The 13,172-nt window shown below is 34.3% G+C and overlaps 1 protein-coding gene across 1 annotated transcript in view; it reads left to right on the top strand.

Annotated features, from left to right (window-relative positions):
* Nucleotides 1–13,172, top strand: part of LOC150091027 (sugar transporter SWEET1-like) — an 83,630-nt gene that overhangs the window by 10,868 nt on the left and 59,590 nt on the right. Inside the window, exon 2 of the mRNA XM_090380592.1 lies at nucleotides 10,935–11,012. Coding sequence (XP_090236718.1) covers nucleotides 10,935–11,012 — 78 coding nt within the window. The remainder of the gene's footprint in view (nucleotides 1–10,934; nucleotides 11,013–13,172) is intronic.

Genomic DNA, 13,172 nt, shown 5'->3' with positions numbered 1-13,172 from the left:
TTCATTTCATTGTTTCTGCTTGAAGTGTGCTAAAAGTTGGATTGCAAGTTTTTGGTCGACGTTGTTTGGTCCACTTGTTTTAGTGTTATTGGACTTTACATTCTGCGTTTTTTTGTGTCAATTTTTGCGTCTTCTTCTTGCAAATTTTTTAGGTTCAGCTAGCACACTTTAGCACTCCAAATACAGTGGGCAGCTCATATGACACGAAAGTTTCGAATGCGTCAGCACTTCAGTTCCACGTGCAGCCATTGTTATTGTTCACAACACTAAAAAATAAAAATAGTGAACCTTTTAATTACTTCAGTGTACAATATTGTCGACTTTTATTTGCGATGCAATTCACGTGTATTGATTGTGGAAATTCAATCAAGAGAGAGAAAGTGAGGGAAGCAAATTTGGTCCTCTTAATTCTCTACATTTTTAAAAATATTTTTTGAAACAAAACATATATTGGAAAACTTATTTTGAACTTTTGGACTTTTATTCCTAAAGTTTTATTTTAAAACTCATATTAAAAATGTATTTTTGGCCATATAAAACTTAAGAGATAAACCACAGAATAACTCAGCATGCATTTATATGGTTATGAAAATATCTACTAGTTGTTGTGATGACTTTTAATTCTAGTTTAATGTTATGAAATCAAAATAGATTAAAATAATAATTTAAAAAATTACATATTATTTCTTCTTATATCCACTGTACTGTCAAGATAATGAATACATTAAGAAGTGTCCAATTTTAAGTTATTTCAACTATTTCCATGTTATGATGGTGGACTCAGATGCGACTTTTAGGGATGTGCCAACTAGTGAGATACTATATTCAGGCAACATGATCCTGTGGTTATAAACAGCTTGATATGAAAAGCCAACTGGGGGGATAAGATTTGTGCAGGGTAACAAAGGCTAAAGTCAGTCAAATAACCATACAACAGTGGTAACTGAAGAGGCATTTCAGAACGCACAACTCGTCATACCTTGTGATAGATGGGCATCATAGCCTACGGCCAACGCAGATTGCACTGCTGCCAGCATTAGCAAGAGATACAGTTACAGTGAGATCAGTAATGCTAACACTGTGATATGGTCTGACGAATCTTAGTTCTTGCTGTTTCACGCTGATGGGAGGAGCACAGTATACTAAAAACTGAGTCCTGAAATCTGGTGTCAACGATGCGTGTAGGCCGATAGTGATGGTGTGAGAAGTGTTTTTGTGGAGAAATATTTGGATCTCAGGTACATCACTTCATGGCTACAGTGTATCCATCTGCATGGGTTCTTCCAACTTGGTAATGTGTTATGTCAAAAGGCTAGAAGGCGCTTCCGTAGCCAGGTGGGCAGGAGCAGCAGCAGTGCGTAGAACACACTTCTTGATTAGCCCGGGGTTCGAGTCCGTCACCACCGGATGCAGAAAGATCAGGGAATGACCACCGCATATCCCCGGAGCAATATGGCCTTAGTTGCTAATGCTCCTAAAAACCAAATAACAAACAAAACAACAAAAGGCTAGAATTGTAGAGAATTAGTTCCAGAATTACGAGAGAACTCATTCTCGTCTGGTAGCCTCCACAGTAGGGCTTGCAAACCGGTTAAATCCGGTTTTCATATTGAGTTGTTAAAACTAAAATCGGATTCGAATATTTTTTTAGTTAGCCCTCGAATATAGTTTTTTGTTACGCACATTTTATTTTGTTTGTTCGTTTGTCTGGATTGTTCAACTGCTTTAAACATGTTTTTTATGTTAAGGTACGAATCTCATGGGCCCAAATCTAGGAGGGATACCTTTTATCTTCCCACCTGTATCATGGCTCGATGCAGGTGTACTCATTTACGACTGAGTGAGTCGGAGCGATAGCGTAAACGAAAATGCTCAACATTTCTCCGTTCCATCTATCTTGTTCGCCAGGCAAGTTATGGAATGCGCCTTATTGATGGTTACCCACTAGAAACAGATTCGCTGAATTTTCAATCAAATTCATCGCATCAAATTTCAATCGTAGAAAGTTTTTTGCTTCTTTATTCCTATTAAATTTGCGATCAAATGTTCTCCAAAAAAGCAGCTTCACCAAATTTAGCTTTTATGTAATTCCGAAAATACAATTGATTTAATTAGGGGAAAAAAATTGCAAGTAAATAAATAAAAAATTTCTTTCGTGAAAATTTTGAAACTTGCCTCGTTTAGACTCTTCATTCAGTGCTTGCGGGAGTGACGCATAGTATTACGCCTTTGTTATCTTCAATATTTTTATTTAAAATTGTCGGTGATATAAATTCCTATTAATTAAATGAAATTAAATGAATAAAACTAAATGAAATCAAATGTATGGAATTATTTTGCTCGAAAAAGCAAAGATGAAGAAGCACAATGTTCGAAATGCCAGAAGATAATGAAGTCGTCTGGAGGATCTACACCATCTTTGATGTTGCATTTAAAGAAAATGCATCACATTGATATTAAACAAGATAGCAGTAACAGTGAACCTCCCATAAAAATGGTAAGAACATTAGAAAACTTTATCGTTAAAAAATCTATGGAAGAAGAGATTTCAAAATTAGCTGCTTTAGATGGATTTTCTTTTAATTCAATTGCCAAGAGTGAGTTTATACAATCAAGCCTTCACCTTCAGAGAAATAAATACGATAAATTACCACCAGCCTCAGTGAATGGAATTAAAAATATGGTTCTGAATTATTATAAAACTAAGAAAGAAGAACTCATTCAGAATTTCAAAAATTCATTGGTTTTGGGTGCACGGTATTCATTGACTCTAGACGAATATACAAAATAAAAGGTATATGAATATAAATGTGCATTCAAAAGACAATCATTGGTCGTTAATTCTTATTGAGATTAATGGCTCACTTGATAGCAGAAGAACTGAGCAAATTGTGAATGGATACTTGAAGGAATTTGGTTTGAACTTGGATGAGGATATTGTTGCCTGCACCACCGATGGAGCAGCAATGATGATTAAGTTTGGCAAGCAAATTACGCCTAATCATCAACATTGTATACATCTGTCAGTTATAGATGTACTTTATGAAAAGCAATCAATTATGGTGCCACAGTCTGAGTCTTCCAAAGACAATGAATAAGTTGAAGAAAGACAGCAAGCCTTATCAAACCGACTTTACCGATGAGCTCATTTATTTCTTCAATCCAATAACCAATACTGCACAAACTATTAACAAAGTCAGAAAAATTTGCAAGCTTTTCGAAAATCGCCTACCAAAAATGACATATTACAAAATTTTGTTAAAGCAAAATTTAATGGGAAAGAATATAAACTTATATTAGATTGCAAGACTAGATGGGATAGCACATTCTATATGATTGAGAGATTTTTGAAATTGAAAAATTGCATTCCAAATGCTCTATGTGCAGTAATGTCAACTGAAGCTGTGTCTGACGATGCCTGGAAAACACTTGAATTGCTATGTGAAGCTTTGCGACCAGTTCAGAATGATTCTGAAGGCTTACTTCTGTACCTCAGAAGATACAGACTTACTTAAAGCAGAGTCTTCAATAGAATTTCTGCTTGCTAAGCTTGATACAGCAGAAAACCCATTTGAAGTTTCACCCAAGTCTTTTACAGCGTTACAATGTAAGACGAAATTGCCAAACTGTGGCTTTGCTGAGCTTATCTACACAACCCAAAAAAGTTTAGGAAAGAAGATTCAAGTTCAAGAACTTTTGATTTTCGAAGTAAGCAAGTTTTGAAAAAGCATGCTGAAGAGATTTATCAGAGATTATTTGCAGAACATTCCGAAGGAGTCTTAGCGTTGAATGAAGAAACTGAAAATAAACGAACTGTTCTTTTAGAAGAAAACAAAGACTCGTCTAGTTCCGATGTTGGAGATACACTCATGCGAGAGTATGATAGTGTAATAAAGAGATTAACTGAAGAGCCTTCAAAATATCCGAGTGAATTGGAAATCAGCAAAGAATTTAAAATTTTGGAGGCAACTAGCAGTAGAAGTGAAAAGCTGGAGAAAGTTTATAGAGCACTGCTGACCATTAAACCAACAAGTGTCCAATCTGAGAGAGTGTTTTCTATCACTGGTCTCTTTAACACAAAAATAAGGTCAAGTATATCAGGAAAAATGCTTAATATACTGTGTTTTTTAAAGGATCATTTTCAGAAAAAAGCTGAGCAATAAATAGTAAAGTAATTTCCCCAAGCTGTTTTTTTTCACATTATTTTTGTTTATTTATTATTATTATAGGGCTTATTATTTTTTGTTTACTATACAAGAAGATAGTTTTTATTCTAAAGATTTGAATACAATTTGTAATTTTGTATAATCTCAAGCTGGTTACTTTTTTGGAGCATTTTAATTTTTTATATTTTTTTTACTATAAGAGGTGATAGACTTTGTTTAAAAGATTTGATTACGATTTGTACAATCTACCCAAGATAAAATAAATACCTGTGTTATAAGCTTTTAATTATTTTCCCTAAGCCTGAGAAAATAGGTTTTAAAAGTAAACTTCGGTTAAACTCGGTTTTATGCAAGCCCTGCTCCACAGTCGCCAGGGGTGGATCCAGATTTTGTGGGGCCTGAAGCTTATACATTTTTGGGACGCTCTTTAAGAAAAAGAATACAAAATTAGGTACGAAAGTGAATATTTATTTAGAATTAGAAAAGAAATCACCACAAATTACAAATTTAAAAAAGCTCACAAACATCGTAAAATCCAAAAAAAAAAAAAAAAAAATAATAACATAATATTTTTATTAATTAACTGCCTGACACATCAGTAATACTTTTATTCATACATTTTATGGCTGCATGCCCTTTGACCGTCTCCTCATATGACAACGATTTCGTAATATCATTTTCTATAGAGAGAATAGAAAGTTAATTCAGTCTTTCCTTTAGCACAGTGGTTTTCAACCGGGGTGCCGCAACAACATTCCAGGGGTGCCACGTAATTTGGGTTTAAGTTACTTATTGTTATTATTATTATTTTTTAATTTATATGTGTATTTCATTATAAAAAGGTGTACAGTATCTTTTTAATTTTGTGGTGATCTATAATTGATGTTTACTTAGTACCTCTGTATAAAGAATAAAATTATATACTGTGTATATATATATATATATATATATATATAATTTGTATTATGAAATGTAATTTTTTATAATTATATTATTGTAATAAATATCATATAACATATATATTTTTTAATATTATATATATATATATACACACACACACACAGGGAGAATCGGATCTAACAGGCAGAAAATTGAGTAGGGGTGCTGCAAAAGAAAATAAATTACTTAGGGGTGCCTTTATTAAAAAAAAAAAAAAGGTTGAAAACCACTGCTTTAGCATGACTGATCGAAATTCGTTTTTTATTATTGATAGTTTAGAAAAGTCACAACTTGCTATTGGTAATGTCATGTACATTTTTAGGATTGTTGTCAAATTTGGGTAAACCTCTATTAAGTTTCTTTCATATATGAGCCATAAGATTTCAGGGCATTTCAAATTTTCTTGTGCCGTGACTAATCTTAAATACTCTTGAATTAACGAAACCTTTAGGTAAATAGATTAAATAAGTGTATGAGTAGGAGTGCTGACCTAACAGGTGATAAAACCCCAGGGGCTCACATCTGGTGAATATGGGCTTGGCACACCCAGGGTCCTCAGCTGGATATCATCATTCTTCTCTTTCTTGGCGATTCCTCTCTCTCTCTCTCTCTCTCTCTCTCTCTCTCAGGGTAATAGGGAAATTTTTTTTCAGGCCGGTGCAGCATAAGTCTCAGGCTTCCTTGCACCATATGGCTAATAATAATAATAATAATAATAATAATAATAATAATAATAAGGTAATTCTTATTATAATTAAAATGTAGCGAATAACAAACGCAGAAACAACATAGTTGCGTAATGGAGAAAGTAGCCGCTAGGAGCATTTTTCCACACTACAAGAGATGTAGCAGACGATGTTTACATAATATACTATTGTGTGTATATGTTGAATCGTATGGCCAGGAGAGAACTGTAAGCGTTACAGAGGAAGAGGCGATGCATCAAATATGTATTTGAAGTATTGTACTCATATTCTACTTTTATGGTTTGCTTATGTAGAGTCATAAGAATTCATCCAATATATAATAATAATATTTATTTATAAAGATAGATAATATAAATTCTGACAGAGGAATTGTAAAACCGGCATTTATGCAATTCGATGATTATATGATTGTGGTGATTATATTTATTGTGATTTACTGCAGACAATTAAGGAAAAAAACAAAACAAAACAATTTTTAAATGCAGTGTAATCTTGACAAGCTGGCGTTTCGGTCAAGCATGTAATTTTCTATAAATTACAGTGCTCATGTTTCTAGGGGTTGGATATAATCACTTCTATGCTTTCATCTTAACAGGGTCTTGTTCAAATATGTAATTGCTCCAGTTTTTTTTAAAAATTTATATATGCAGCATAGGTGTTTTTTAAACCTTTAAAACCATAGAACCTTTTAAAACCCTTTAAACCATAGAGATGCGTGCATGGTATTGAGACATCCGTTTTAATTATAAAAAAAATAATTTTTAATGAATCGAAAATGGTCATCTATTAATTATGATCAGCTAGACTCCATGGGAAAATATCAAATGACTATAAAGAGGGAAAACCAAAAATAATAAAACTTTTTATTTTTATTTTATTTTTTTAGAATTTGAGGTTATCTGGATTAAAACACTGATGCAATGTGAACATTTGTATTTTTGTCAGCTGTTCATATTTAGCTACGAAACCAAAGCTTTATGGCAAGATTATACAACTTTTGCTGGCATCTCACAACATCACATGAGAATGGGAGTTCCCTAGAAGAAAGATAGATGCTTTTCTCGCTTGGCAACTGTTATTATGTTAATGTCTCTTAATTCAGAGGTTAGATGTTAATGTCTCTTAATTCAGAGTATATTGAAATAAAAACACTGTATAACCAATTATTTTACAGGTTTAGAGTTTTGAAATTTTTTTTAAAAAGTGATGTCTGTCAGATGCCATACTAGTAACGGAAATAATTTATAATTTGGCAAATCCTTCTTTAAATTTATTAAAACTATCACATGAAGTGTTTTCCCAAAATCAATTACTCTCCTGCTGAAAACATATATTATTGCACATCTATCCTGTAAATATCCTTTTCAAAGCAAAAGCAAGTTGTGTGTTATCAATATTAACTTATGTTTTGCAATGATAGATAAGTTAGTACAAGTCAGTGTTTTATTCTGAAATTTGACAGTGACTCTCTTCCAAGATTGTTGAATTTCAGAAATTGCACTGTATTAGTTTGAAATTAATAATTTTTTAAGTTCTGTATTATGTGTTTTTTTAAATTCAGAACTGTTGGAATAGGGTGACAAATGCATGCCCTTTTTCCTGGCATCACATCTTTTGTGGCTTTACACTAAAATGCTTGTGTGCACATTGTTAAATAATATTTAAGTTATTATAAAATGTTTATGCTTTGGTCTCATAAAAGTTCATGTCAGCCCTGATGCTAGATTAACAAGAAAATTAGAAAATTTCATAGTAACAGCATGAATAAAAAAAAAAAAAAAGAAATAAATATTCTGCAGTGTCATACACTTATATACAATAATGACCAAATACTTAAATGTTGAAATTATTTCATTTTCAAATGATCTTCATTTTCAAAATATTGTGAAAAGACTGTGAAGTTGGTAAAGTTTAATAAGAAATTTGGAAGATTGAATTCTTAAACTGAATTTGTACAATCAAAAATTCAAGGATGCAAGGTTAAACATTCATAAATCTGGAGATTAATGCAGTTGTCAAGCAAGGTTAGATTTGATCAACTGATTGATCACCTAACCTGTGATATATATATATATATATATATATATATACTTTTGGTAGTGTGTATATCAAAATAACATACCATTTGGTAGTGAAGTATGAAAAAGACCTTGGAGTGATTGTACAGTCTGACATGAAATTCTCTCAGCAGTCCAAACATGCTTCTAGAACAGTTCATGTAGCTCTGTCAATGATAACTAACAAGATTAGTTTGGAGTATAAAAGGATATTCTTATCAAGAAAGCATTGGCATTAGTTGAGGCATATGATGCAAGAAAGCAAGCTTATACAGCATCAGCCAAAAAAAAAAAAAAACCCTTCCCATTTCACCCATCCGGGCACTCCAAATGTTTGTCTAATTCAGCCTTAAATTTATTTAAGCTACCAACTTCCACAGCAACAGATGGAAGTCTGTTCCAGCAGTCAACTGCCCCGTGACTAAAGGCAAACTTCCACACATCTATTCTACAACTGTCTTTCCTCCATTTGAATCTATGCCCCTTCAGGTTCTTAACCTGAGCAAGCGGAAGTATCCCATCAGCATTGAGCCTGCTCAAACCATTCAAGGCCTTATAAACCTCAATCAGATCACCTCGCAGGTGCCTAGTCTCTAGATGCTGCAACGCAGAATTTAAGCCTTTCTTCGTAAGCGCACCCCTTTGTTCCTCTCAATCTTGTTGCCCTTCTCTGTGCTCGTTCTAGCAACTCTACATCCTTCCTAAAATGGTAGTGGCCTGACCATTGCCTTATACAAAGGGATAATCACCTCTTTGTCTCTGCTAGCAAAATTCTTATATATCATTGACAAAACTCCATGACCTGCTCTGGCAGCCCATCTGCACTGCTCAGAGAACTTCATATCTGACTGCACAATTACCCCAGGTCTTTTTCATTCTCCACCTCCCTGAGTATAGTACCACACAGTTGGTACGTTTCTCTTGGTTACTGCTACCAATATGGAGTACTTTTAATTGTTAATGTTAAACTTCAGTTGCCACTTCTCAGCCCATCTATGTAACTTTTCTAGATCGTGTTGCAGTAGCATACTGTCTTTACTGTCATTAACAACCCTGCCAACCCTTGTATCATCTGCAAACTTAGACATTAGGCCTGATATACCTTCATCAATATCATTGATAAATATACAAAACAATGGGCCCAGCACCGAATTAGGATTACTATATAATAAATAGACACTGCTCTATTTATTATATAATCAGTAATCATCCCTTTATCCATTGCAATAACTTGCTCTTAATGCATACTGCTCCACTTTGTACAGCAGTCTTCCATGTGCAACAGTATCAAAAGCGTTCCTGAAATCCAAGTATATGATATCAAAATTATTTTTTGCATACAGTTCCTTTGTGACCACATCGTAGTATCCAATCAAATTGGTCAGACAAGACTTCCCCTTAACAAACCCATGGTCTGTCTGAACTATTACTGCTGTCTTGTCTAGATGATCCATTTGCACATTTCCAGTCCACAGGGACCTCCCCTGACTCTAAGGATGCTCTCATAATTATGACTAAGGGTTTGCTTACTTCCCTTGCTGCCTGCCTTCATTATAACTGGATAGATTCCATCTGCCCCAGGTGCCACGTTCTGTCAATTGCACTCTCTAGAAACTAGTTATCTGCATGGTCACTCAATTGAAATGTATAGGGCTTTAAAAGAGTTAAGTAAACTAAATGCTGATGTCATCTTTACCCTTTTTCAGATGGCACACACACAAGGGTGCATAAATTTAAATTGAAAAAGTATGGCTGCGGAATACATGTGTAGAAATTTGCATTCAGCCTAAAAGCAGTCAGTTGTTGGAATAAGTTTCCACCTTGAGGAGGTGGATAGTTTGAATAAATTTAAGGAAGGTTTGGAGAATGAGCAAATAAAGTTTTTTTTTTTTTTATAACAGGTAGCACTGATCATAATCTGTCATGTGGGATTTACTTAAAAAACATAAAATAAATTTTCAGATGTGTTTGTGTCATTACCAAACATTTTGTAACCAAACAATGGTAATGCAAAAACATTTTTGCAGCCTCTCAAAAATATCTTGCATTCCCCATGACCATAGTTTTCACACTGCTGAGTTAAGTAATTGAAGATTCTTTTATTGGCAATTATTATGGGTCTTATCATGTAACTTTTGGATCTTTAAATCAGAAATAAAAATTAATCCCCTAGGGGCTCACATCTGGTGAGTATGGGCTTGGCACACCCAGGGTCCTGAGCTGGATATCATTATTCTTCTCTTTCTTGGCAATTCCTCTCTCTCTCTCTCACACACACTCTCAGGGTAACTCAGGAATTTTTTTTTTTTGGCTGGTGCAGCATAAGCCTCAGGCTTCCTTGCACCATATGGTTAATAATAATAATAATAATAATCACTCAGACTGAGTACACTCATAGACATGACTAGGTAGCTAAGAAAATACATCAGAATCTAGCAAGGAAATACCAGTTGATCGAAGAAAGTGTACTGTACTGCAAGTACGAACCCCAGGCAGTACTAGAGACCCCAACCCACAAGCTGTACTGGGACCGTGCCATAATAACGGATAGGACAATCCCGCACAACAGACTGGACATAACCTTTGTGTACAAGAAGGGAAAAGGCTACCTAACTGATTGACATAGTGGTACCCAACACTGACAACCTGCAGAAAATCCATGGGGGAAAAAATCAGGAAGTACACAAACCTAAGACAGGAGATCAGAGAGATGTGGCATATGCAACAAGTAACCACCATCCTGATCATTGTGTCAACCACAGGTATGGTGCCAAAGACCCTACATAACAGCCTAGCAGCAATAGGTCTCCCAGCAAATACCTACAAGGAACTCCAGAAAGTCGCAATCCTGAACACCTGTAGGATAGTCAGAGAGTTCCTCGACCAACAGTAACACCAGACATAACAACAACCACCCTGTGTACTTGGTAGCAATACCCGTCATGAGGTGGAACCCCGAATAAGGGAGAAATAATGAGTAATAATAATAATAATTTTGATTTAAAATGATTATTATAATTGTTTTAGTGAGTTTGCTGATACAAAAATACCTGTTTCATTTTTAGCCATACATGTTGGAAATTCAAGAAATCTGGTTCAACAGGCCAACATTCTGCATTCCCCTTCATTTCTTATGTAGTATGGTAAATAAGAAAATCTTTTTTTCATTTTTTTATCATTTCACTAAAAATGAAGGAAATGGTGCATGAGTAATTGAGAAAATTTCTATTACTAACACAATAGTGAGATTATATTAAGGATACTTTGTGTTGAAAGTATACAATCTTTTATAAATTTATTATGTATACTATTTTCTTGTCAATTATATTTTCACAATGTTTTTAAAAACGCTTGTCACATCGCATTAAACTGCATGAATGAGTTATTTTCATTAATTTTATATATATTTTATATTGTTATTTTGCCTGTTATGTACTGGGATAATCAATTATTCCAGACCAAATAACAGTTTATTTAAGCAGTTTTCTGAAGTGGGTAAAAACTGATTAATATTAATTAGTTTTTTGCCTTTGACAGATTCCCCACATGGCAGATTATGATTAGTGCTTCCTTTATTTGAGATTCATAATGCATGAATGGTCGTGGCTGATAATCAGATCCAGAGTATTGCTTTCTCTTGTTGTTTCCGTTACTTGCTAGTGTATAAAACAATCATCCAGTAAATCCAGAAAAGTTCTGATGCTGTATGAGTGTCCAGTGCACAAGGTTCAGTTAATATATGGAAAGTTGAAATCCCTCATTATGAGACATTGTCATTTACTTGCCTATTCTGTTTGCTCTTTTGGTCTATAACATACTCCTCTCATTTTTGTTTTATGCAGTTACACGAAACTGACTCAATATTATATAGACCACCCATTCAACTGGGTGCATTGCCTTATATTCTATGTGCTCCTTAACTAAGAGTATAACTCCTCATTTCCTCCTTGTCCTTTCTGTACACGTTATACTCATCATATATCTGAGTTGTACTATGTTTTCTCAATATCCATACGTTGATGGCTTAATCAATACTTCAAATTTATTTACTGTACACACATGTGTGCTTGTTGTTTTATCTTAGTAATCCTAATGCAACCCCTATATTTGCTTTTCCCATGAGGATCCGAGTAGGCCTTGTAATTCCATATGCCTTGTCTTTCAGGCTGCTGCACTTCACAATAGAAGAATCATTTTCAACTCTGCTTGCATTTCTTTTAAACTATTAGTCTACATTATCCCTCTACTCCCAAACTAGTAGTTGCCCAACCCACTTAATGCTGTCTGAATAGCATCAGCAAATATTCAAGCACCCATTCTATTTAAGTGTATCCCATCCCAGTAAAAAACAGTCTCCTGTTAACAAGCAAAGAGCATGCTGAAAACAAAAAAAAATCTACCCCCCCTCACAAGCCTTGTACATTCTCTCCAGGGTCAAGTTGATTGACAAAGTTTTAGTCATATACTCTCCCTTATCATGTCTGGGAAAATTTCCAGACACTTTCAATTTCAGTTGTAACCTTTGGCTTTTTCCCAAAATTGTCCTATAGTTCCAATGTGTACAACAGTATCACTTTTTTTGCCTTTAAAAGATAACTGTTCTATAACATCATTAACTTTTGCCACAGACATTCCTTGGTTTTATTCCACTTTTTGCACAATATATTTCCTGTTTCTCTGACAACAGAGTCACTGATAATAGCTATTTCTGTGTAACTGAAAATAGCTGTTTTGCTGTGTCATATGATGCATGAGTGCAGGCTCAGCACTAAGCTAGGCAGCTAAGTGAGTTCTTGCTAGATCCTTCATTTTAATTCTTCCAAGGGAACACTGTGTCACTTAAACTAAATTGAAGCATACCCATGTACACTACTGCCTGCATTGAAATTTCCTCATCTAGAAAGAATGGAAAAAATGCACATTTGTTCCATTCAATTTGTACTGTACATTTGTTCCATTCAATTTGTACTGTACATTTGTTCCATTCAATTAGCATGTCAAGAATGAACACAGAAGAATGTCCAGTAACATCCCTGTTATTGCTCTGATGGAATGAGAAGTTGCTATAAAAGGGTGTGTAAATATTTTTAAAATTCTCTTATTTTCCTAGCAGAATGTTGAATTTGTGATAATCTCTTTACTCTTTACAACAAAAACACACAGAGGCATCTGCTTTGGCTGTATCATTCCCACTACAGATAGCTGAATTGTAGAACTATCCTCAGAATTCTGACCTGAGCAAGAGCATTCCCACTACAGATAGCTGAATTGTAGAACTATCCTCAGAATTCTGACCTGAGCAA

Source organism: Mastigoproctus giganteus, chromosome 1, assembly GCF_048544385.1.
Source record: "Mastigoproctus giganteus isolate SK-2022 chromosome 1, ASM4854438v1, whole genome shotgun sequence".
NCBI classification, from domain to species: domain Eukaryota; kingdom Metazoa; phylum Arthropoda; class Arachnida; order Uropygi; family Thelyphonidae; genus Mastigoproctus; species Mastigoproctus giganteus.
The sequence above is the reverse complement of the archived record's forward strand: the minus strand, read 5'-3'. Positions and strand labels throughout refer to the sequence as shown.